This window comes from Sebastes fasciatus, chromosome 12, assembly GCF_043250625.1.
Source record: "Sebastes fasciatus isolate fSebFas1 chromosome 12, fSebFas1.pri, whole genome shotgun sequence".
Lineage (NCBI taxonomy): Eukaryota > Metazoa > Chordata > Actinopteri > Perciformes > Sebastidae > Sebastes > Sebastes fasciatus.
In genome coordinates this window covers 24649818-24676241 of record NC_133806.1, presented here as the reverse complement: position 1 = coordinate 24676241, position 26424 = coordinate 24649818, and the positions used below count along the sequence as shown (strand labels likewise).

Below are 26424 nucleotides of genomic sequence, written 5' to 3'. Positions count from 1 at the left end.
TCCCAGAAGTCGTCAGCGTCCCTGCTGGTCAATTTACATTAATGCAAAGATTGTCTATTAACATAAGATAAGATAAGATAAAATAAGAAGATGAGTCACTCACACACACACACACACATTTTTATAAATGTTTGATTAAGAAATGCTACTTCAATCATCTATTTCTACTATAATGTGTCAATTACATACAGTCATTTCATGGTCAATTTATACGTTTTTATGAATGTCTTGATTGAAAAATGCTCATTAAATCGCTACGGACGCATTCAGAGTTATAAACGTATATGTGCACTAGATATGTGTGTTTATTATTTATATACATTTTATTCAATATGTATTTATTTCACGTTTTTATGTTTTTTATTTTCTAATAATTTTTCTTTATTATTTCAATCATTACTTTGAATGTATTTATTATTTTCATTTACTTATTATTATTATTATTATTATTATGTAATTTAAGTATATTTGAATCAACGATAGGTTCATTATCAATAATATATAATTACAACATTTTTTTCTATAGTTATTAATTTCTTATGTTATGTTATTTTATTTTATGTTATTTTATTTTATTTTTCTGTTTTCAATATTTGTTTTAATAACAAAAAAACGTTGATTGGATTGTAAAATAAGCGTTTTTCTAATAAAAATAAATCTTTATTAAAAAGAAAAATGCTAATTAATTATATATTCTATCGTGATAACGCGCTGATAATCTGTATTATTAGTGTGGTTGACTGCTGACCGGAGTTTGTCACGTGTTTCATCACTGAGTAGATCATCCTGTTTCTCAGATACAATCTCTGTTTGGAGCCAAAGCAAAAGGAACTTTCTGGCACCGACAGCACGCGAGAGTCGGTCTGAATGCTCCGTGAAGTGACCCGGGACATAACAGGAAGTCAGACGGTTTGGCCTTCAAATTAAGAGCGTTGAATAAACGGGATTGTTTTTATCTTCTTAAACAATCCCATTTTAAGGTTCAACTCATTAGCCAGAGCTTTCAGCTGTATCACACGGTCCTCGATCAGGTCGTGGCGTTTGCTTGGTTGTCATGGTGATGGTACTCCTGTTTCCAGGGTCAGGAATGAAATGTGATTATTAACAACATGTTAAACAATTAATCATCATGACAACTACTGTACTGTTATATTATATTATATTATATTACACTACATGCATCACCCTTTCATTCATTTTAGACCAACAACATAGACAAATAAATTATTCTGTATTTCTCTATCAGAATTTTATTAATGTTGTGAAATAAAACAGCATCATATGGATTATAGAGACAAAGTTGTGGGACGGGTTTTTGTGTTAGAGTTTAAAAACAGTTGTTTATTTCAGCCGTAAATACTCCATTTAAATAAAACATGTATAGCTTGAACAATATGTAGTTGAACAGCTAATAAGTTGTCTTTTGCTGTTATGTTATAACTACTACATAATACAAAATACTACTAGTACTACTACTACTACTGCTACTACTAATACTACTACTACTACTGCTACTACTACTCCTACTACTACTACTAATAATAATAATAATAATAATAATAATAATAATAATAATAATAACAACTACTACTAAACAAGAAGAAGCAGATTTAGAAAGTACAGATTTTTTCGTGCCGACAGCCATCAGAAATGGTGACATCAAAACATGTGTTGTTTGCTCTCTGTGATCATAGATTTGATGTAAAACCGACACAGCCCTACGTAAACAAACTGCTCTTATTCTGACAGTGAAGCCGGAGGCGCGGAGCTCGCTGCCGTCGGTGAAGCTGACGTGGTGGACTCCGCTCTGTCAGAGCAGATCGCTCCGCGCTGGGATTACACGGAAGATGCTGAAGAAACGGGAGCTGTTGGTAAATTAAATACTTCCTGACTTTTCCCTTCAGGATGACGACTCATTAAAGACAGAATCCAGATTATTGTTGGTGAAAAAACACACATGATTACCAGAGAGTCGTCTGGAGGTAGAAGCCCCGCCGCGATGGAGCCAGGCGGCCGGTTGTTGGGTTAGTTCTGCTCCCGGAGAGGAGCTCTGAGATCTGCTGTCACACACCGGGGGAGGCTAAGGCTAAGGCTAGTGTTAGTGTTAGCTGCTGTTAGCTGGCGGCTGTTTGTTGACATGGTGGTGGTGGACCAGTCAGCGGGTGGTGTTCTGCTTGTTGGCCGAGTTACGATGTTCAGTCTCGGTCTCTCTCCCTCTGCTCGTCCTTGTTCGGTTGTTGTCTCATCGAACCTTGTTAGCTAGCCAGCGACGGTGCTAGCTAACAAGCTAAATGTGGCTAACATGAGCATTAACATCCTGTGTGTGTGTGTGTGTGCGTGTGTCTGTGTGTGTGTGTGTGTGTGTGTGTGCGTGTGTCTGTGTCTGTGTCTGTGTGTGTGTGCGTGTGTCTGTGTCTCTGTGTGTGTGTGTGTGTGTGTGTGCGTGTGTGTGTGCGTGTGTCTGTGTGTCTGTGTCTGTGTGTGTGTGTGTCTGTCTCTGTCTCTGTGTGTGTGTGTGTGTGTGTGTGTGTGTGTGTCTGTCTCTGTCTCTGTCTCTGTCTCTGTGTGTATGTGTGTGTGTTTGTGTGATGCTGCAGGTGGTGATGCTAATGCAAATTAAATCCTATATCCAATACTGTATATGTGGTGAGGTATAAGTTAGTCTCTACTGTAGACTGGTCTCTGTAACTGTGGTCTCTACTGTAACTGTGGTCTCTACTGTAGACTGTATATAGGTGTATGGTCTCCTCTGTAGACTGTATAGAGGTCTGTGGTCTCTACCGTAGACTTAATATAATGTAGGTCTGTGGTCTCCCTTCTGTAGACTGTAAATAGGTCTGTGGTCTCTCCCATAGACTGTATATAGATTTGTGGTCTCTACCGTAGACTGTATATAGGTCTGTGGTCTCTACCGTAGACTGTATATAGGTCTGTGGTCTCTACCGTAGACTGTATATAGGTCTGTGGTCTCTACTGTAGACTGTATATAGGTCTGAGGTCTCTACCGTAGACTGTATATAGGTCTGTGGTCTCTACCGTAGACTGTATATAGGTCTGTGGTCTCTACCGTAGACTGTATAGAGGTCTGTGGTCTCTACCGTAGACTTAATATAATGTAGGTCTGTGGTCTCCCTTCTGTAGACTGTAAATAGGTCTGTGGTCTCTCCCATAGACTATATAGATTTGTGGTCTCTACTGTAGACTATATAGGTCTGTGATCTCTACCGTAGACTGTATATAGGTCTGAGGTCTCTACCGTAGACTGTATATAGGTCTGAGGTCTCTACCGTAGACTGTATATAGGTCTGTGGTCTCTACCGTAGACTTTATATAGGTCTGAGGTCTCTACTGTATATAGGTCTGTGGTCTCTACTGTAGACTGTATATAGGTCTGTGGTCTCTACCGTAGACTTAATATAATGTAGGTCTGTGGTCTCCCTTCTGTAGACTGTAAATAGGTCTGTGGTCTCTCCCATAGACTGTATATAGATTTGTGGTCTCTACTGTAGACTGTATATAGGTCTGTGATCTCTACCGTAGACTGTATATAGGTCTGAGGTCTCTACCGTAGACTGTATATAGGTCTGTGGTCTCTACTGTATATAGGTCTGTGGTCTCTACCGTAGACTTTATATAGGTCTGAGGTCTCTACTGTATATAGGTCTAAGGTATCTACCGTAGACTTTATTTAGGTCTGTGGTCTCTACCGTAGACTGTATATAGGTCTGAGGTCTCTACCGTAGACTGTATATAGGTCTGTGGTCTCTACTGTAGACTGTATATAGGTCTGTGGTCTCTACTGTATATAGGTCTGTGGTCTCTACCGTAGACTGTCTATAGGTCTGTGGTCTCTACTGTAGACTGTATATAGGTCTGTGGTCTCTACTGTAGACTGTATATAGGTCTGAGGTCTCTACCGTAGACTGTATATAGGTCTGAGGTCTCTACCGTAGACTGTATATAGGTCTGAGGTCTCTACCGTAGACTGTATATAGGTCTGTGGTCTCTACCGTAGAGAGTTTTGTGTGCCGAACGCGTCACGCTGGACAGGTTCATTTGCACAAAGGACTGTTTCCGAGCAACAGTCAATAAGGAAGCTCCAACACTCGGCTGACCAATCGGTGACAGAGTTTAGCGCTTGGCCCTCTGCTGTCAATTCACATGAAAGGAATGTAAATTATGTGTGAGGTGTGGTAGAAACCCGTAATACCATACCAAGAGGATACACACTACCAAAAGTATTACAACACTAAAACCGCCAGTACATTTAGAATATCAGTGTTCACATCTTAAAACAAGTGTAGGAGTAAAGTTCAAACAAATAACAGAAGAGAATCAGCAGTAAGCCCCATATTTACATTATGAACAACAGTTTCTGAGAGTGATCATTGTTTTCAAATCAAATGTTTGTGTGAGTATTATATACAGTATATTATATTATATATTGTGAGTATTTATAATAGACACTAACACAGAGGAATCATTTTCTTTCTATAAGATTGGGTTTTTAACGTATTAACTGCCGACATAATGATTTAAATGAGGGCTATTTAAGTGTTTCTACTGGGAAGTTGATTTATATCCTCTGATTTACAGACGTCTCTTTATACATCCATGGACACAGACTCATTGGTGGTTTCAGTCCAAAATGGCGGCAGCGCTACCGCAGCGCCATCTAGCAGCTGTTGTCAGAAAAGCAGCAGAGTTTCATCTCTGTGCTTTTAGACTGTTTGACCATGATGCATCTCTTCATCACAGCAGGGTTATAAAATCGTTCATCTGAAGTCACAGTGGAGCTACTTTACATCTCAAAGTTTAACTTTAAACCGAAGCTCCAGCTGTATGAGGACGGCTCTGGTAGAGAGTGTCCTCCACCCATCAGAAGGTCGGCGGTTCGATCCCCGGGTCCACATGTCGAAGTGGACTGTCTGTGTCTGCTGATGCGTCGCTGTGTCTTCTTGGTTTCGTCTAGACCAGGGGTCTCAAACTCGCGGCCCGCGGGCCAATTGCGGCCCGCAAGACGATATTTTGTGGCCCCCACCTTGATATGAAAGTTTAATGTTAGTGCGGCCCGCAAATTTTTTTTTTTTTATAAAGTTTTTTATAAAGTTTTTTTGGGGGCATTTTTTCATTTTTATTGACAGGACAGTGGATAGAGTCTTGGAAAGGGGGGAGAGAGAGAGTGGATGCGGAAAGGGCCACAGGCCGGATTCGAACCCGGGCCGCCGCGGTCAGGACCAAGTCTTGTTACATGGGCGCCCGCTCTACCAACTGAGCTAACCCAGGCGCCCTCGGCCCGCGAGTTTTATGTGAATGGCAGTTTGCCGTTGAAGGTCCCTTTGTTGCGCGAGCCCGAGCTGAACGAACCTACCAATCACAGCGGGGTATATGGCTCCCGGGGACGGGCAATCGGCCGGGCTTGATGCAAGCAGAGAAACATTTCACAACAACTGTGGCGGCGCCCGTGTAACATCGCATAAACTCGATTAAAGCTTGATTTATACTTCTGCGTTGAATCGACGCCGTAGCCTGACGTGCACCTCTCCAGAAATGTAACTACACGTCGCGGCGACGCAGACCGCAACAGCTGTGATTGGTCCAGTCTCTCAGCGATGCTGAGCGGCCAGGACCAAGTTCTACTTCTCTCTGCCTCCATCTTTTCAATGTTTGTTCACACAAATCCACTCAGATATATTTTCTCTTTTCGGCGTTGCAGTAATGTCAGTAAAAGTTCTGTGGTTCAACAGTTATTAGCTCCAACTCCCTCAGTTTCTGTTTGTAGTACAAGAAGAAGAAGGAAACTCATAGAGACGCCGCCGCCAACTAGCGGTTTGGTGGTGTAATTGCAGAGCAACACAAACACAGCAGGCACAACTTTATTGCGGAGTGACACCAAGTGGAATGAATATATATCTTGTCACACAGCCCCAATCATGTCTTTTTCAAAGCCTGCAGTGAAGAGAAAGGTTGGTGACGAGCACAGACAATTTCAGGAAAAGTGGGAGACGCAATAGAGGCCATGTTCAGAAGAACCGTTCATGTTCTTCAATGTTCCATTAATGTTCAGGACAGTTCATGTTCAGAAGAACCCATTCAAGTTAAAGAACTGTTAATAATGACGTTTGAGAAGATTGTTTTTTTTTTTAACAAAGCTCCTTTTGTGGCCCAGCCTCACCCAGACTCTGCCTCCAGCGGCCCCCAGGTAAATTGAGTTTGAGACCACTGGTCTAGACTATCAGTAATTACTAAATTACAACGGATTTGCTGCTGAGAGATGTTTGTGATTCTGCTGTTTTATTTTGAAGGGGAAAGAAGAGCAGTCAGATTGTGTGAAAGTGTCTGAAGGCTATTTGTCTCTTTCACCAGCTCATCTGTCACGACTAACTCAAATCTAGCTTAACTCAACTCTAGTTTAGCTCAACTCTTTTAGTTTACACTTTGTTCATCACATTTAGATCATTTAGCAGCTCAGACCTCGCTGCTGAACCACTGAACATTTGTTCGTAGTTTTCCCTCCTTCAGACTCTGGCTGTATAAATATTGAAGGTAGATGAGAAATATCTGGAAACTGCAGTTTGTCCTCCACTGCTGAGGTCTGGGCCTCCTCAGTGGTGGATTAATTTAACCCTTCTAGTCCTGAGACCTGATCCCATCTGAGGCATATTTGGTGTGAATTAAAGTCTTCTTAGTGTTTCTAAAGGTCCTGGTAGGTAGATGTTAATATATTAAAGTGTGTCACTGTCACAGTGTGTTGGTGTCAGTGATACGATAGAGACGAATCATCACCACCTGATGGTGTCAATCAGATGATCTGGTTCTTCTTCACCTCTCTGTCCTCACAATACACAGTCCTGTTCTACTACAGCAACACTTTCCTTCCGTGTGAAGTAATCAGATTCCTGTAATCCTCTGGTTGTCAGGTAGGCTTAGTAAGTGCTGATATAATGAGGTCTGCTGCCAGAGGAGGATTACGCTGCTTCAGGTTGACTTTTGTTATAAACAGTTTTCAGTTGATTTCAGTCTCCAGTGTCAGACTGGTTGTAGTTATGTGAGTAGTCGGTTTGACGTTGTTAAAGCGTTGTGGTGGTTGAGCTCCAGTGTCAGACTGGTTGTACAGCTCAGATAAATGCACAGATAAATATCCTCCAGCCTGTTTCAGTGACGTTGTTCTCTGTGTGTTTGTGTTGCAGCTTTCCGAGAGACAATCATTCAGTGAAGATGAGACCATGGTCCCGGTACTAACCTCCAGAAAAGCCAGCGAACTCCCCGTCAACGAAGTAGTGTGTGTCCTGCAGGTAGGCTGTCCTCAGACCAGCTGCTAACTAACCGTAATACATCTGTGGCCGGTCCTCAGCAGAACCTTTTAGAAACCACCGACCTATTTAGAAAGAAAGGCTGTCTCACATTCAGCAGTGAAGTCTTAAAACACCCATCCATCTGGGTTCTGTTGGTGCTGATGATAATGATAATAATACAAATAATAATGATAATAATAATTCAATAAAAATGATAATAATAATAATGATAATAATAACTATAATAATAACAACAACGACAATAATAATAATAACAATAATATGAATGCTAATAATGCTAATAATAATAACTACAATAATGTTAATAATAATAACTACAATAATAATAATTACAATAATGTTAATAATAATAACTACAATAATAATAATTACAATAACGATAATAATAACAATAATAATTTAAAAAATCATATTTTTATTGTAATTTGTTCAATTTTATTTCAGTTTCTTGACTGTTGCATTACTTGCTGTTTATCTTTTGACTATCTATTGTTATAATTATTATAAGTATAATAAAAATAATAACGATAATGACAATAATAATGATGATAATAGTAAATATAATTATAATAACAATAACGATACTAATAATAATAATGATAATGATGATAATAATAATAATAATATTAATGACTGACTGTGGCTCTGACAGGCAGACCTGCAGCGGGGTCTGACTCAGGAGGAAGTGACCCGGAGGAGAGCCTACCATGGCTGGAATGAGTTTGACATCAGTGAAGAGGAGCCGCTATGGAAGAAATACATCTCCCAGGTAAATAATAATCTGTGCCAGTTTATTCACCAGTAAACTGTAACTGGTCTGCCCAGTAATCAGTCTCCACTCACCAAACAGGAAACCAGCAGAAAGACTATTTATATCTGTGCTGATAAAATGTCTGGAGGCTCAGCATTTTATGACAAAGATGGGTTTGATTATCATTTTTATTTCATTCAGACGTTCAGATCATGTTATGACTGACGATATAATATTGTGAAATCATTTCACGCTCTGTTTCTTTTAGCTCACATAACCTCTAACACCTCTTGTTTGTTTATCAGTAACAACATTCAGTCACCGTTTATCAGAGGAGAGGAAGACGAGATGGGACAAAGGTCTGATGGTGTTTTTCACATCTTAAGATGTCTTCTAGTGTGCTCCTGGGTTTCCTCTCCTCATATATTAGGAACAGTCAGAGGAAACATGTAGTTTAAAGAAGTCCATTAACCGTTTGGCGTCTGGTCTGGTGTCATCCATCACATGGTTGTCTCACTGATGTCTCTTCCCCTTCTTCTTCTTCTTCTTCCTCTCTGCAGTTCAAAGATCCTCTCATCCTGTTGCTGTTGGCGTCGGCCGTCATCAGCATTCTCATGCGCCAGTTTGATGACGCCATCAGCATCACTGTGGTACGTTAGAGCTCACACGTCTCCAGCTGTTCTCCTGCAGCTCTTCTGCTCTTATTAATAGAAGGAAACAACTGCTGCCTGACTTCAGATATTAAACCTTTTGTCTCTGTTTTTTTGGATCCTTGAAAATGTTGCAGCAGCAAATAATTTCATAGATCACGTGGGGTAGGATAAGGGGCTGTTCACATGTAGCGTTTTTTGCGCCCTCAAAATCCATTGTTGTCAACGTAGACGCGCAGCAGGTGCTCAAACAACAGAGACGACATGTCTGATATGTAAATATCTACGACGTCCTGCTGTGTTGATCCCAGACATCATGAAACATGAAGACTGATCTGTAGTCAGTAGTGGAGCAGAACATTTAACGTAATGTCCTGAAGGTGGCGCTAGAGGAAAGGTCACAGGTCAGGGAGACGTGATGGATGCTAGAAGAGATGGGGTCAGGTGACAGGAAGTTAGTTCTCTAATAACACATGCACAACTCATTTAAAACCCTAAGAAACCATCCTCCTCCTCCTCTTCCTCCTCCTCTTCCTCATCATCACTCTGAACACACAGACATGAGACTCATATTTTTAGATTCTGGGTGACTCAGTTCTCCTCACGGGGATACAAGTCTTCATCTGAGAGGAAAGAAATCAGCTAAGAAGTCACGGAGAACGACGTTCCTCCTGCCTGAGAACCACCATGTTCTCTGTTTGCTGCTGCGTTATGATGTGTTGTGGTCAACCATAAGGTTTGTCCTGCTGATGGTGCTATAGGGAAGGTCAGAGATGCTGTCAGAGACCCTCTGGAGACCATGAACCCTGAGGAACCAGAACAGGATTGTAGTACTGGACCTCCTCAGCCTGATCAGAAACCTGCATTAATTCAACGCCACATTGTGCTGGTGGAGACGTGTTTAAAAAGGGAGCAGTCCGACCAGTTTCTGTAATGATCCATTAGTGGGATGAATAATGTATAACATCATTTACACAGTGTTCTACCTTCTCTTCCCTTATGAAGGATTTCTGCTGTTTGTCTCAACACAGCCTAAACCTGGAGTTATTATCTCTTTGTAAATGAAATAAATTGTCTCTCTGTCTCTCTCTAACAGGCCATCATCATAGTAGTGACGGTAGCATTTGTCCAGGTGAGTCCGTACACACCTCATTAGTGTTAATGAAGTGAATTTGAATCATCTCCAGATGTTCAGTCTGGATGATGCAGCTGGTTCACAGCTCTGTTGTTCTGACTTGTTGTGTAGGAGTACCGCTCGGAGAAGTCTCTAGAAGAACTTGGGAAGCTGGTGCCTCCAGGATGTCACTGGTGAGAGTTTAATCCTTCATCTTCATCTTCCTCTTATTCTTCTGTTCCACAAAATGTTTATACTAGTGCTGTCAAAGTTAACGTGATAATAACGCGTTAACGCAAATTCATTTAAACGCCACTAATTTATTTAACGCAACTTGTGATTTTTAGGTTGTAGCGGCTCAGTTTTAGAGCTAGAGTGAAGATACTGGTATCATATGAAACTATAAAACCTAATGAATCCATTGGTACCAACCATGTCATACTAGCTTGTCATGAAGGAGGTTAAATATATATGCAGATAAAGGTTGTTTTTCTCTGTATTTATGTAGATAAAGGTTGTCTTTCTCTGTATATATGCAGATGAAGGTCATAATGCCATTGTAATGTTGGTTCCCAGTATCAGGGAGGGGAACCTGGAGCAGCTGCTGGCCAGAGATCTGGTTCCCGGAGACACCGTCTGTTTGTCGGTGGGAGAGAGAGTCCCAGCAGACGTCCGCCTGGTCGAGGTAAACACTCCTGTTTCATCATCACCACCGCTTCTTCTTTATTTATCCAGGGCAGGTTCACTAGTTACACATCCTGTTAACAGGAAGCTGCTCACTACAATCACACTGATGGTTCAGTTTACACAGCTCCTATAATCCCCTAGCGAGGAGCGGATGCGGAACTAGAAACTAAATACAGAGTCAATAAATCCACTGTTCAGTTAACAATCACACTAGTTCACAACAGTAAAGGCTCCAGTAAGTTTATCTCAACAACTCATTAAACTCTTAAAACCTGATCTGTATTTTCTCTCTAGTTTGTTCTTTCTAGAAACCTTCCTGCCCATAAAGAGACAGAGTTACTGAAACACTCACAGGTGTTACTGAGCTGGTTGTGAAGCTGTTTCTGTTTGTTTAAACTACAATATGTGAGCTGCTTCTTTCCAAAAGAAACCTGGACTCTTTATTAGAAACCCCGTGTCCTTCTTTTCTGATGACACGTCTGAGTTGTTTGTCAGAAACAAATATGATCATGAAGTAAATAAATCTGTGTTGATAGAGGTCTAATTAAAGTGGAGGAGATGTTGGTTATCAGCTAACCACTAACATCAGAACATGATATACCAGCTGTTATATACTTGATCCCTGCCTGCTTCCTGGTGTCTGGTTTAAAGTGACTTTTTACCGCCGTGTTGATGAGACAGTAGAGTAAAGAGACGTTTGTCCTCTCAGGCGACAGACTTGTCTGTGGACGAGTCCAGTCTGACGGGGGAGACCACGTCCTGCTCCAAGTCCACCTACCACCAGCTGGCGTCCACCAACGGAGACGTGTCGTCCCGCAGCAACATCGCCTTCATGGGGACGCTGGTGCGCTGCGGCAGAGCCAAGGTACCGCAGCATGATGTCACTTCCTGTATCTCTGTCTGAACACGTTATTAGAATAGTTCCATTGTGTTTCCATTCAGCTCTGGTTCTGTATTTTATATTTTACAGGTAGCATTTGAAACATTAAAGAAATCTTAAATCAGACTTCTGAAAGACGTTCAAATCAGATTTTCTGTCTCTACTCTGCAGGACTTCAGTAGAGTAGGCGGTCCTTAATGTGGACCAGGCCCCGTTCACACCTGGCATTAACATGCGTCCTGAGTGATCCAATCACAAGTGGACAGCTTTAAGTACGTCTGTTCACACCTGGCATTAGAATGCGTCTCCAGTGACCACTCGTGATTGGATCGCAATGCGTCCTCAATGCGTCTTGAGTGCGTTCACACCTGTACTTAGAGCTGTCCGCTTGTGATCGGATCACTGATGTTAATATCAGGTGTGAACTGGGCCCCAGACCACCTCTGAATGGGGTCTGAGTGATCGGATCACAGTGCGTCTTGGTGGTCGTTCACACATGTATTTAGAGCTGTCCTCTTGTGATCCCGGTACGCATATTAAAACCAGGTGTGTGTCTGGTTTTATTATCTGTTCTAAAGAACGTACACATACTGTAACACCAGAATAGAAGACACACACTGAGTCCAACGAGGAGACGCAGAAATAAACCAGATAAATATCCTGTAACACTGAGGAGGTCATGTGATGTGATGTGATGTGATGTGTGTTCTTCCTCAGGGCATCGTCATCGGGACCGGAGAGAACTCTGAGTTCGGGGAGGTCTTCAAGATGATGCAAGCAGAAGAGGTTCGTTATTTCTGAATATAAATGAGCTGTTCCAGCTGCATACAGCTGTGTTGATGTAATAATAATAATGCTACACATAATAATAATATTAATAATATGTAATAATAATAACAGACCCTAACAGGTAGGGCTGCACGATTATGGACCAAATTATAATCACGACTCTTTTGATCAATATTGAGATCACCATTATTCATTACTCATTGATTTTAGGGACAAAATATTTTTATTGGGTATCATTTTACAGGTCTGCAAATTTCATGGTAATTAGGTGATGATTAGCAAATAACCTATTTGAAATTTCTTTGGAATCACTGCCAAATTACTCCAATATTTACCACTAAAGTTATCGAAAATGACTTTGAATGACCGTGAGTGTTACCTTTTTATTGCACTTTAACATTTAAATAAACAGAGCGCTGCTTTCTATGGATGGACCTGAATATTCATCTATTGGTACATTTGTTTGTTGGGAAGGTACGATACTCGGTCTTCAAGTTTGGGATTCAGATATTTAGGGGGGTGGGGGTTCAGACAACAGCCTGAAAATATGACTTAGGTGAGGCTGCAACGATTCCTCGAGTAAATGGAGTAATCTTGATTACTAAAAGTCATTGATCATGGAAGCTTGGAGAGGAGACGCTGAAAGGAGACGCTGAGCGCAGACAGAGCGGCGGCGCCGCCGACCGGTCTGGCTGTTAGTTCCGGAAGCGCTTGATTTGATCTGAAGCAGTTTTCTATGACTGGAACATTTTAAACCTCATTATCACAGTCAATCATGTTCATTTAATTGTGGGAAGCCAAAATCCTGATCGCGATTCATATTTGATCAATTGTGCAGTCCTACTAACAGGTCACAGTGGGCTTTCTGAAGCATCATGGAAACACCAGTCAGAGGACATCAGAGAAACCTCAACACTGATGTCTTGGCCACGTTTACACATAATCAGCCTTTTACACGACAAAGACTTGAGACAGTGACAGCAGCGATAATTACACCCTCGTATTCTAAACGATTTAATTCAGAGTCTGAATAAAACTGACACTCACACAAAAAGCTTCTAAAAGTCAGAACCAGTCGGTTTCCACCTCTCAACATCTGACTGATTGTAAAGTTCAGACTGTGTTGTTCTGTAAGGAAACACTGAGAGACAGAACCTCTAACAGGAAGCATTACATTACACTATTACAGATAAAACAAGTATTACGACCACATTACACTGTTACAGGTAAAAAAACAAGTGAGCCGTTGTTCCACACTGAGGTTGTGAACGGAAAGAAATCTGATGACTGACCTGCTGCTGATGTACTAGATGTAGAGTTACAGTCAACAGGTTATTATAGTGCACAGAAACACCTCCTTTTACCTGCCTTTTATGTTTTAAAACTGATGTATCTGATACATATGTTATAGAGCTGTCAATCCATTAACATAGTTAATCGTGATTAATCTCATATTTTTGTATCTGTTCAAAATGTACCTTAAAGGGAGATTTGTCAAGTATTTAATACTCTTATCAACATGGGAGTGGACAAATATGCTGCTTTATGCAAATGTATTTATATATTTACTATTGTAAATCAATTAACAACACAAAACAATGACAGATATTGTCCAGAAACCCTCACAGGTACTGCATTTAGCATACAAATATGCTCAAATCACAACATGGCAAACTGCAGCACAACAGGCAACAACAGCTGTCAGTGTGTCAGTGTGCTGACTTGACTATGACTTGCCACAAACTGCATGTGATTATCATAAAGTTGGCATGTCTGTAAAGGGGAGACTCGTGGGTACCCATAGAAACCATTTTCAATCACATATCTGGAGGTCAGAGGTCAAGGGAACCCTTTGAAAATGGTCATGACAGTTTTTCCTTGACAAAATTTAGTGTAAGTTTGGAGCGTTATTTAACCTCCTCCACTACAAGCTAGTATGACATGGATGGTACCAATGAATTCATTAGGTTTTATAGTTTACTATGATACCAGTATCTTCACTCTAGCTCTAAAACTGAGCCGCAACAACCTCCAAAAGATTAATTGCGTTAATGCGTTAAAGAATTTTGTGGCGTTTAAACGAATTTGCGATAACACGTTATCATCACATTAACTTTGACAGCTCGATGTGAAACAGATGTATTTGAGACATATTTTTTATTGTAAACTTCTATTTTATATTTGTGATTATTGACGTTTGCAGTACTAGTATTTTCCCGTACTATGTTTATTGGGTCAGGTCCTTGTATGTACTGTAATAAATCATTTTTTATTATTATTTGTGACTGTGTTTGTTCAGGCTCCTAAGACGCCGTTACAGAAGAGCATGGACCTGCTGGGGAAGCAGCTTTCGCTCTACTCCTTCGGCATCATAGGTGTGTTGGGTTTTCAGTCATCAGTCAACGTTAGTCTTCATCTGCAGCGTCTCCTCATGTTCACTCTGTGTTTTCAGGGGTCATCATGCTGATGGGCTGGCTGCAGGGGAAGAGGATCATGGACATGTTCACCATCGGTGTCAGGTAGCTCAGCTTCACTGAACCACAGACTGATGGTCAATGATTGAACGCTGGCAGCAGCCGTCAGACTGACCTTCACCTAGTCCCAAGTGTATACTTCCTCTAACTTCTCCAAGGTGGTCTCTAGCTCTCCCGTCAGCTCCGTTCTCTTTATACATCCATGGTCAGCTCCATAAATGTCAGTATACGGGTGCTCTACAATTGTATCGTCGGCCCATTTGGCCACGGAGATGAGAGTGACGGACGGCTTGACTGCACGTTACCGCGATTTGATAACTTTTCTACTTTCTCATTTTGGCTCGCTGTGGTTTGTTTTGGTTGAAGGATACGGAACGGATATGACGTCACGGTAGCATAAAGACTGGAAGCAGGGGGAAACAGCTAGCTTACCTCTGTCCTACCAACACCTGTAGAGCTCACTGATGATCACGTATCTGTTGTTTCATCTGAAATATAAAAACCCAGTTTGTAGTATGTAGTTTTAACTGTGAGCAGCTTCCTGAAGTCCCAGTTAAGTTTTCAGGTCCGGCACCACAGAGACCAGAACCAGAACCTGAACTCAGCGACTGCTTCTGGCACAGTTTGCTCCTGTAGTCGTGTTATTCTGATAATTGAACTAGTGTTCCTGATGGTAAACAGTTGTATTGATTATTGATCACTGATCAGCTCTCCTGTCCTGTCCTGTCCTTCAGTCTGGCGGTAGCCGCCATCCCGGAGGGTTTACCCATCGTGGTGACGGTGACGCTGGCGCTGGGCGTGATGCGCATGGTGAAGAAAAGAGCCATCATCAAGAAGCTTCCCATCGTTGAAACTCTGGGTACGTTACTGAACAACCGGTCAAAACAACTTCTACTCTCAGTTGGTCAACATTCAGCTGGTTCACTAGTTTATCTGATGATGATGATGACGACGACGTAATTCAGATGTCTCTGCGGTCTGTCTGATGTTGTGACCTGTGTCAAGTACTTCCTGTTGACTGTGTTCTTTCTCCGTCAGGCTGCTGTAACGTGATCTGTTCAGATAAGACAGGAACTCTGACCAAGAACGAGATGACCGTCACTCAGCTGTTCACGTCGGATGGACTCCACGCTGAGGTCTGAACCCTTCATCACTCATCATCCTCATGATCAGAGGAAACAGATCACATTTAGACACCAGCTACGAGTTTAATTTGTGTGTTTCTTGATGGTTTTATGAGACTGAAACTGCAGTTATTGCTACAGATCTGATTTCCATATTTATAACAATAAAATATTGAATGTAACTTCAGAAACAAAAACAAAAAAACACATTTTTCTTGATAGAATCAGATTTATTGGTGAAATTTGACACAGAAGCAGAATCATAACAGCTGAGAGCAAATACAGAATAGACAGGACCATTATATAACATATATATATATAAAGTATATAAATGTTATATAGCCAAGTCCAGTGATTCTGTGTAAACAATATAATAATATAGTGAGGAGGCCATCCTAATGTAAACTAACATATAAATAACACCATTTAATAAACAGAAGAATAAACTAGGGATGCACCGAGGGTGAAAATCTGAGCCGATACCGATGTTTGTTTAGTATTTATTGTTATTTATATAATATGTTATTTTATATTCTGTGCTGTGTTAGTCATTCAGCGTTTATTACCGTGTCTGAGCACAAATTCAGTAAAACAAAATTATGAAACAAGCTTTAATTTAACCTTCTGTCACATGAAACATATTATTGTTTTGAACAATATGTGCTTCAGAAGTGTTTTTAGCTGCGGTACAACAAGTATTGTATTTAGAACATGATAGATTTTATGAAGCATAAATGTAAAAGAGATTAGAAACATACATCTCTGGGCTATTTCTGGTGTTTCTCATCCAGAATACAACGTCGTTGTCGCTGATCTCTCTCCGAGACACGGCCGGCCTTTTTTTTAAATTTGATTTTAATAGACGTCAGTGTTTAAAACTAGTTTTTACTTTTTATAGTGGGTCCTTGTGGTTAGTGTATTCTTTACCTCATGGTGTTGTCTTGCAGGTGACGGGCGTCGGGTACAACGGAGCAGGAGAAGTTCTGCTGGATGGCGAGGTCGTCCACGGCTTCGCCTGTCCGTCAGTCAGTAAGATCGTAGAGGTGAGTCAGCACGCCGGAAAATATCCACGTTTAATATCAATATAATAATATCCACACGTTTAATCTGCACTTTAAACGTGTGATTGAATGATCTGAAATGATTTAAAACTAGAATCACACCACGTTAACACATGTTATCACACGTTATCACAGACTGGACCTGACAGATCTGTAATTAAAGTGGTATTATCTGATTTGTGTGTGTGTGTGTGTGTGTGTGTGTGTGTGTGTGTGTGTCAGGCTGGCTGTGTGTGTAACGACTCGGTCATCAGGAATCACAACGTGCTGGGTCGACCGACGGAGGGAGCGCTCATCGCCCTTGGCATGAAGGTAAAGCTACCTGATGCTGCCGGAGTTCACCTGGATCCAGGTGTTAAGTCACATGATCAGCTTTAGAGCGGGAACATCTCAGACATGGAGGAAACCTGAGAAATAGGAGGAAGGAAAACAACAAAGTTTGGACCTGCTGCGCTTCTTCTAGTCACAGAAATAAACCGATAGATGAATGAAATGTTTCTGCAGCAGATGTAACAACCGATTATCATTTTATTTATTTATTATTATTTATTATTATAATTATTATACTAAGGCTTCATCATTCTGTCCCATGACTGTTAGTGTTAATAATATTAATCTTTATTCACATAGCACCTTTCAAAACACAGGTCCAAACTGCTTTACAATAAAAACAGAAGACCTTTAAAACACGAGGAGAATGAAATGTACTAAAAGACAAAAACTAAACACATAAAACCCAGAGAGGTAAACAACTAAAATGTCATAAAACATAAATATAATCACAGAAAATAAATTCTAAAACTGAGTTTTTAAAAGACGTGACAGAGTCTCCTCAGACGGGTCGTTCCACAGTCACGTCTAGTAATAAGACCAGAACCAGCAGCAGCGTTCAGTAACAACCAATCAGGAGACGCTTCAAAGGGGGACACATCTTAGACCAGACTTAAAACAGATTAAACTGACAGATGTGAGTTACAGAATCATAATCATGAGCCACAGCTCTGGTCCAGCTGTGGCTCTGATCCAGCTGTGGTTCTGATCCAGGTCTTGTGTGTTCCAGATGGGTCTGGAGGGCCTGCAGCAGGAGTACGTCCGTGTGGAGGAGCATCCCTTCACCTCGGAGCAGAAGTGGATGGCAGTCCGCTGTTACCAGCGCACCCTGCAGGTCAGTACTGATCGGTTGACCCGGTTCTGTCCTGCAGGTCAGCACTGGTTGGTTTCCCTGTTGCTGTTTCTGGTTCTGATGTGGTTCTCTCTGTACAGGAGAAGGCTGGCGTCTACTTCATGAAGGGAGCGTATGAGCAGGTGATCCAGCTGTGCAGCTGGTATCACAGCAGAGGTAGTAGCCTGGTTCTGACCCAGCAGCAGAGGGAGCTGTACCAGCAGCAGATCAGCTACATGGGGTCCGCCGGCCTCAGAGGTAGCAGGAAGTCACTCATACTACAAGCTGGTTGATGACATCAGCACATGAATACACTGACATCACGTCTGTCTGTCTGTCTCTTCCTGTAGTTCTGGCGTTTGCGTCGGGTTCTGAGATGGGGAACCTGACCTTCCTGGGTCTGGTAGGCATCATCGACCCCCCGAGGGAAGGGGTCAAAGAGGCCGTGGGGACGCTCATCAACTCCGGAGTCGCCATCAAGATGATCACCGGAGACTCGCAGGAGACCGCCGTGTCCATAGGTTAGAGACCAGAGACGGGTTTAGATCTCTGACATCAGTTTAACCTGTAAAGACTCGCAGGAGACTGTCAGTTTGTCTGCAGACGACGTGAATGAATGATTGAATGAATGAATGAACTGACCCAGCTCTTTCTGTTTATGTCTCTGCAGCCAGTCGTCTGGGTCTGTACTCTAAAGGATGTCAGTGTTTGTCTGGAGACGAGGTGGATCAACTGGACCTGCAGCAGCTTTCACACGTCGTCCCCAGAGTGAGAACACGTTCACCTTTAAACAGTACTGACATTAAGATAACAATCCTGACTAAGATATCGCTGAACATTTTTTTTATTTTCTTTATATTTTTCTCTACAGATAGCCGTGTTTTATCGAGCCAGTCCTCGACACAAGCTGAAGATCGTCAAGGTGAGCAGGTTGAACAAAACACTGAGGGACTGATGTTGCTGCTGTTACGGCCGCTAAACCCGTTTGTATCGTATCGTATCATATCGTTCTTATCGCATCGCTTTTATTGTATTGAATCGTTCTTATCGTATCGTACTAATCGTATTGTATCGTATCGTATCGTGTCATTCTTATCGTATCATTGTTATCGTATAGTTTTTATTGTATTGTACTGTCTTATCCTATCGTACTAATCGTATCGTATTGTTCTTATCGTATCATTCTTATTGTATCATTCTTATCGTATCGTTTTAATTGTATTGTATCGTTCTTATCGTATCGTGGCATTCTTATTGTATCATTCGTGTTGTATTGTATCGTGTTGTTCGTATCGTTTTGTGTCGTGTCGTATCATATTGTGTCGTATCGTAACGAATTGTATCGTATCGTATCGTGTCGTGTCGTATCGGATCTTCATGTCAGTCAGTATCAGGAAGTAACAGTCGGGCCTCTCTGCAGTCCCTGCAGAACATCGGTGCCGTGGTGGCCATGACAGGCGACGGGGTGAACGACGCCGTGGCCCTGAAGGCCGCCGACATCGGCGTGGCGATGGGCCAGACGGGCACCGACGTCTGCAAGGAGGCGGCCGACATGATCCTGGTGGACGACGACTTCCAGACCATCTTGTGAGTCAACAGTGACAGCTGTAGTGTGAATGTGTTGAAGTGGGCTCGTATCAGGTACTGTTCTTAGTTGATCTGGTATAGTTCTATAGTTTCTACTCTTATACTAGCTTTATACTGTATACCTTCTTACTTTCTATTGTTACTTCTCTATTTATTTGTTCTTATTTCTATCTTGTGCTGCTGTAACACCTGAATTTCTCCTCCGGGGATCAGTGATGGACTATCTTATCTTATTTTTCCGTACTCAGTGTATTACTACAGTAGATGGAGTCTGGAGCAAATCAGTGTACAGCTGTGGATGGATTTTAGACACCTAAAACAATCTATATCACTTTAACTGGACGCTATATTTAGAATGTTTTCACCTCTTTACGTCGCCGTCAGACAGCCCTTTCTGAAGCCGTTATCTATGCTCTCTTCAAGCTACCAGACTCCATTCACAAAACCAGTATTTAAATATAGCGTCCACTTAAACTGGTTTAGATTCTTTTAGGTGTCTAAAATCTGTCCACAGCAGTACATGGTACTCCTTTCTGTTTCTACTGTAGGTAATACACCTACTAAGGAGAAGTAGCTCATACAAGCCCACTGAGAAACAGCTGAACTGTCCCTTTAAGGGTTGGGGGTTAGGTTTATCATATACAGTATATCATCATGGAGAGTAACGGTTGGCTCTCTGCCTGCAGGTCGGCCATCGAGGAAGGAAAAGGAATTTACAACAACATTAAAAACTTTGTCCGCTTCCAGCTGAGCACGTGAGTAGAAACGTCCTGTCACAGTATTATTGGGATGTTTTCTGACAGCTGGTTTCATAGCAACAGAATTCATTTATTTATTTATTTATATATATATATATATATATTTATTTATTTATTTATATTTATTTATTTATATTTATTTATTTATTTATATATATATATATATTTATTTATATATATATTTATTTATATATATATATATTTATTTATATATATATTTATTTATTTATTTATTTATCTATATATATATATTTATATATATATATATATATATATATGTATATATATATATATATGTATATATATATTTATATATATTTATTTATTTATATATGTATATATATATTTATTTATTTATTTATTTATTTATATATATATATATATATATATATATATATATATATATATTTATTTATTTATATATATATATATATATATATATATATATATATATATATATATATATATATATATATATATATATATATATATATATATATATATATATATATATATATATATATATATTACGAGATGACATCAGAAGTTTTCTTTTATGAAATTAGTTTTAAGTTTACAGACGTGTGTGCGTGTCTACAGTAATTTAATAAACTTGTGAGATTAAATATAAAGGCAGTGAGTGGAGCAACATTAAATGGTTATAATATAATATAGTTTATAGTTTATATAATATAGTAATAGTTTCCTCGCCCCCCCTGCTGGTCTCCAGGAGTATAGCAGCTCTGACGCTCATCTCATTGGCAACGTTGATGAACTTCCCCAACCCACTAAACGCCATGCAGATCCTGTGGATCAACATCATCATGGACGGACCTCCTGCTCAGAGGTACAGGGGCATCATGGGAATTGTAGTATTAGTGTGTTTTTAGAATGATTCCAGTAGTATTAGATTTGCTCCTTTTGAAATTACCAGTTAATGATTCATTATTTCTCCAGCACAGTTTAACTCCTTTAAAACTCTGAGACCCACAATAGACCTGTTTTAGTCTTTTCCAGGAGGGTACAGGAGGTCTTTAGGGGGAGATAGCAGGTCAACAGTAGATGTCACATAGAAGATGTGTACATCATCTGAAAGCTAATGATGTGTTCAAATGTAATCTCGTAAAATTAAGGTTTTGGCAAAAAAACTTGAATAAATCCAGTTGTTCGAAGGAGGTTTTTTCACAGCAATATAAAATAGATATTAGAGAATTATGACCTGTTTAACTTCCTAACAACTTACCAAAATTGTTTTTAATCAAAGCAAATATTTAAATATTACTAATCATTTGAATTGTGTGTTTTTATGCAGATAACTACTATAGATGACAATAAAAAAGTACAGTACAGTACTGTGTACAACACAGGGCTCCCTCCGGAACCTACGGTGTAATTCAAACACTGTAATTTAATGTCAAATATATCAAACATTGAACGACATCAGATCTAAAATGTTATTCCTTCATTTAGCGCAGAGATTTCAGAAGTGGCAGAAAAAATTTATGAGAAGCAGACAAAAAAAATACTGGAAAAAAGTTTATTTCAGACCCTGCATATGTGTGTATATATGTGTGTATATATAGGTGTGTATATATGTATATACAGTATATATGTATATATACATACATACACACACACACACAGATGTAAAGAGGTAGTAAAACAGTAAATAAAAGTATATAAAGGTTAAGTGTTGATTTCCAGAGGAAATAAGACGAGCAGGAAATCAAACTAAACCGCTAACTGAATAAATAAAATAAGAAAAAATCCTAATAAGTGCAGAAATACTGATTCTGTCGGTTTCCATCAGCTCCTAAAACGCTCTGCTTTACGTCCATTATTAGATGTGATATTAGAAACATTCGTTTTGAAGGTTTAATTGTGAAATCAAATAGATTGCGGAGCTCTTTTAAAAAAGCTTTCTGGTCCGTACACTACCAGAACATTCCCTCTGTTATTTGATAAGATGATAAACGTTGTGGTGGGTTTGTGACGGTGAGTGTCTCGTTGACAGTTTGGGCGTGGAGCCCGTGGACCGCGACGTGATCAGACAGCCTCCTCGAAACGTCAGAGACAGCATCCTCACTCGCAGTCTGCTCATCAAAGTTCTGGTGTCGGCGCTCGTCATCGTCTGCGGGACGCTGTTTGTCTTCTGGAGAGAGGTGGGTCACTTCTGTTTGTCTTCTAGTAAAGAGGACGAGCTCTTTGGTAAAGAGCTGGTCCAGTGTTCCACGGCCAGGACGGAATCCACATTGTTCCTCCTGTTCCCTGCTCGGTCAGAGCCTCTTTTCCAGCACAAGCTCTGCAGAGCTGCTGTTGTTTCACCAAACTGTTTTTTCCCACCCCTAATGATAACGTACTTAAGTTTACAGAGAGCCGACTGTGATGTAAGTGTGATGTGAACCGGCAGGTTTGTGACTGATTTGTGTTTGTTGTTGTTTTTACAGTTGCAGGACAACGTGATCACTCCTCGAGACACCACCATGACCTTCACCTGCTTTGTCTTCTTTGACATGTTCAACGCTCTGAGCTCTCGTTCACAGGTAACCATCAGACAGGGCGGTGCAGCATCACCCCTGTCGGGGTTTATTTCACAACAATGACCTGCTAGCTGTACATTATCCCGTTTATTACACAGCTACTTACTGAAGAAATCAATAATTTGACAGAAAAAACGGGTCTTTCATCAGAACTGTTATAAGTAGCAACGGTCTGTTATACGTAGCAACGGCCTGTTATACATAGCAACGGTCTGTTATACATAGCAACTATGTATAATGGTCTGTTATAAAGAAATAACAGCCCGCAGAATGTCATGATTGACCAATCGGAAGCGAGTATTCAACAAAGCCGTGTAATAGGAGGAATTATTATGTAAAAATCATGAATTAGTATCTGTACCTATACCTGATTCTGTTCCTGATCCTGTATCTCCTGATTCTGGTCCTGGTCCTGGTCCTGGTCCTGATTGTGTGTGTGGTGTCCCCTCAGACCCGTATGGTTCATGAGATGGGTCTGTGCAGTAACAGGACCTTCTGCTATGCCGTCCTGGCCTCAATCATGGGTCAGCTGCTGGTGATCTACTTCCCTCCTCTACAGAGAGTCTTCCAGACCGAGAGCCTCAGCATCTTTGGTGAGTTCACACATTTTATCACCAGACATGTGTTTCCATCCCTGATGAATGCTTGTAGTCCTGTTTAGAACATGTAGTACAGTGAGTAGTATTACTTCTGTGTTTGTCCTCCAGACCTGCTGTTCCTGGTGACCCTCACCTCGTCGGTGTGCGTGGTGTCGGAGGCCATCAAGATGGCGGAGAGGTGGCGAGGAGGTGAGAGGAAAAGATCGCCCTCCGACTGCTTCCACGAGGTATGACCTCCCCCCCCCCACCTCCCCACCCGAAGGACTCTGAGGGTTGGAGGAACAACAAGAAGAGGAGGATTGTGTGATGGCACTGACTAATTCAGACTGAGAGGACTTCCTGTGGTCCTCAGGAGACGCTCTGGTCTGGGACTGGAGGACGCTCCTGGCCTCGGGGAGAGGGGGGGGGGGGCGAGGTAGCGGACTGGACTGGTCAAACTGGGAGTACGAGGTGGCTGTTGGGAGATGTGAGCCTGTACCAGCACCTGTCCGTGCTCGGCCTCGTGGTAGAACTCTGACCGTAGCGTTGGGGAAACCGCCGCCGCAGACCGCCCTCCTGGTTATTTAGGACGTGCTCTCTTAAGGTAACCCTCTGAAGAATCAAGGAGAGATACGTGTTCTTCTTTAATCGTATCATTTAGAAGGTGTTGACCACTATTCAGCTCGCTTTTCCTGATTGAATGCGGCAACTTCCTGTTTTGATTCCTCTATAGGTGGTGCACAGTTTATTATTACAGGGCTTTGTTGAATACATCATTTTGATTGGTCAATCACTGCGTTCTACGGTCTGTAATTTCTGTATAACAGACCGTCGCTATGGACGCAGTTCTGATGTCAGACTCTGGAGGACCGTTTTTATGTAAAATTATTGATTTCTTCAGTAAGTAGTCGTGTAATAAGCGTGATAATGTACAGTAAGCGGGTCATTGTTGCCCTGAAGGGGTTTATTTCACAACAATGACCCACTAGCTGTACATTATCCCTTACTTAGTGGAGGTGTAACGGTACGTACGTTTTTAGCTCCGCAGGGAAAACCAAATGTTGAATTTCTTCCTGTTTCTGTAGCTAACAGGCGTACAGGTCCTGATTCCTGCTGTAAAGATTAAAGATTAAAGCACTGAAACATTTACAGATAGTCGGTTATTATTTAAAGAAGTCGAAGGCGTTATTAAAGGAACATTATAGTTCACTGAAAGCATTCAATAAAGCTTTAATGTTCTGTTTTCTACTGACCACCAATATTTAAAAACACCGGGAGGGGGGGGCGGAGAATAAACTCCAGAGATTTTAGAGGATAAATTTGTGTGATTATAAAGTCATACATTTACAAGACGTTTTTTAGTCGAGGAAGCATGTGGCTTCACTTTGAAAGGTTGGATGAACGCCATCACAGCCCAGACAGCGGAGGAGAGCTGTCTAAATGATAGGAGAGAGGAGATATCCTTCATCTGTCTGTTGGGTTGTAATGCATCACCTCATCATCATCATGGTGTCGTTTTCCCCGGCTCCATATTTATTATAAATACACCATGGGACTAAAGATGTTTTGTTATTGTGGGCATTTTTTTAGTTTTTACGCAGCAGAAAGTCTAAACATGAAATAGTGAAAACATTGAGATTATAAACTGAACTGAAAGATATTAATAAAAAAACTAAATAAAATGGGGATTTATTCATCTTTAATTTCACTTTGCAATTTTATTGACTTCATTATCTGCACATTCAATGTCATGATGATTATTATTATTATTATTAAGGCAGTGTTATGTTTAGGAGTACAATGATTTTTCAATTTAATATTAATTTAATTTTGATTTTGGCAGCAATAATGCTTTTAACAACATGGGAATTGAAATCTGAATTTGTTTTTTAATTATTTTGATTTAGTCACATATGTATATTTCCATTCAGCATCTGGTTTGGATCATAATGCATGTTTGATTTTAACGTCGTCATTTCATATACCGTACAAACCAGTGATTTATCCAGTTAATATCAGCAGATGAATCAATAATGAAAATAATCACTAGTTGCTGCTACAGTCTAAATTAAAGCTGTCAAATTTAAATAAAATGTTTAAAGATCATTAGTTAAATAAAATCCAAACACTTTTATACATATTTTCATATTTATGTTTTGGGATAATTTTGTAAACATACCAGAAACAACAAAAGTCTGTCAAAGTGTTTCCAATCAATAATTTCTCATCGAAAAGTGGATCGACAGAAAATTGAACAGCAACAAATTGGATAATCTATTTATCTTCATTTTTCAAGCAAAAATCCCAATATTCTGAATCTCTTCTTTGTTTGTTGTAGTAAATTAATTATTTTCAGGTTTTGGACTGAAAGCAGCTTCAAAATGTCACTCAGCTGAAAATATTATTCTATATTTTCTGACAATTAAAACAAAAAGGTCTGCAACAAACTCAATGATAATTTTAGCATTTGAAGTGTCGACCATTCCCTCGTAGCTCCTTAAATGTGAGGATTTATAATACTTTATCTTATATCGTTATAAACTGAATATTTAAGAAAAAGATAAAAGTGAATTCAGCCCACAAACTCTGAAAGGACATTAATACAAATCAGTTTTTAGAGGGATTTAAAGACGCGCCTGTCTAAAGTCGGTCTGATATTTACAGCTAATTCTTGTATTTAGTTTTAGAATTAAAAATGAGCAGCGCTGAAACAAAAACTACCAGTTTCACATTTTAAGTTAAGTCGGCTGGTTTAACTCTCAGCAGCAAAAGTTTCATCTGTTTTAGCTTCAACACCAAAACTAAAGAAACGACCGCTGAGGACGGAGACGGCGGACGAAGACACTGTCACTGTCACACCTCCGACTCTCTTTATCTGCTCTTTTATCCAACCCGTGTGTGTGGATGAGAATACAATGTATATTAAAATTTTATAAATCTTTTAAAGGAGCTC

General features: G+C 40.4%; 1 protein-coding gene across 2 annotated transcripts; it reads left to right on the top strand.

Annotated features, from left to right (window-relative positions):
* Positions 1-1721: 1721 nt before the first annotated feature.
* On the top strand, positions 1722-25174 carry atp2c1 (ATPase secretory pathway Ca2+ transporting 1). 2 transcript variants are annotated; one of them, XM_074654270.1, is made up of 27 exons: positions 1722-1871; positions 7191-7295; positions 7969-8085; positions 8628-8717; positions 9814-9849; positions 9964-10025; positions 10408-10516; positions 11228-11383; positions 12116-12184; positions 14487-14562; positions 14640-14706; positions 15396-15520; positions 15700-15797; positions 16733-16828; positions 17069-17158; positions 17907-18011; positions 18110-18266; positions 18359-18529; positions 18679-18776; positions 18880-18930; positions 19429-19595; positions 20282-20350; positions 21084-21200; positions 22368-22515; positions 22801-22896; positions 23345-23486; positions 23601-25174. In XM_074654270.1, the coding sequence occupies exons 1-27, from the start codon at positions 1848-1850 to the stop codon at positions 23723-23725; spliced, it is 2766 nt and encodes a 921-aa protein (XP_074510371.1). In that variant the 5' UTR covers positions 1722-1847; the 3' UTR covers positions 23726-25174. The 2 variants fall into 2 exon arrangements, with proteins under 2 accessions (XP_074510371.1, XP_074510372.1); XM_074654271.1 differs by lacking the exon at positions 1722-1871 and adding an exon at positions 1890-2024.
* Positions 25175-26424: the final 1250 nt, after the last annotated feature.

Coding starts and splice junctions, on each gene's coding strand:
- atp2c1 (XM_074654270.1), top strand. CDS start 1,848: ATGCTGAAGAAACGGGAGCTGTTG. Junction 8,718..9,813: donor ACGCCATCAGCATCACTGTG/GTACGTTAGAGC, acceptor TCTCTCTAACAG/GCCATCATCATAGTAGTGAC. Junction 22,897..23,344: donor CTCTGAGCTCTCGTTCACAG/GTAACCATCAGA, acceptor GTGTCCCCTCAG/ACCCGTATGGTTCATGAGAT.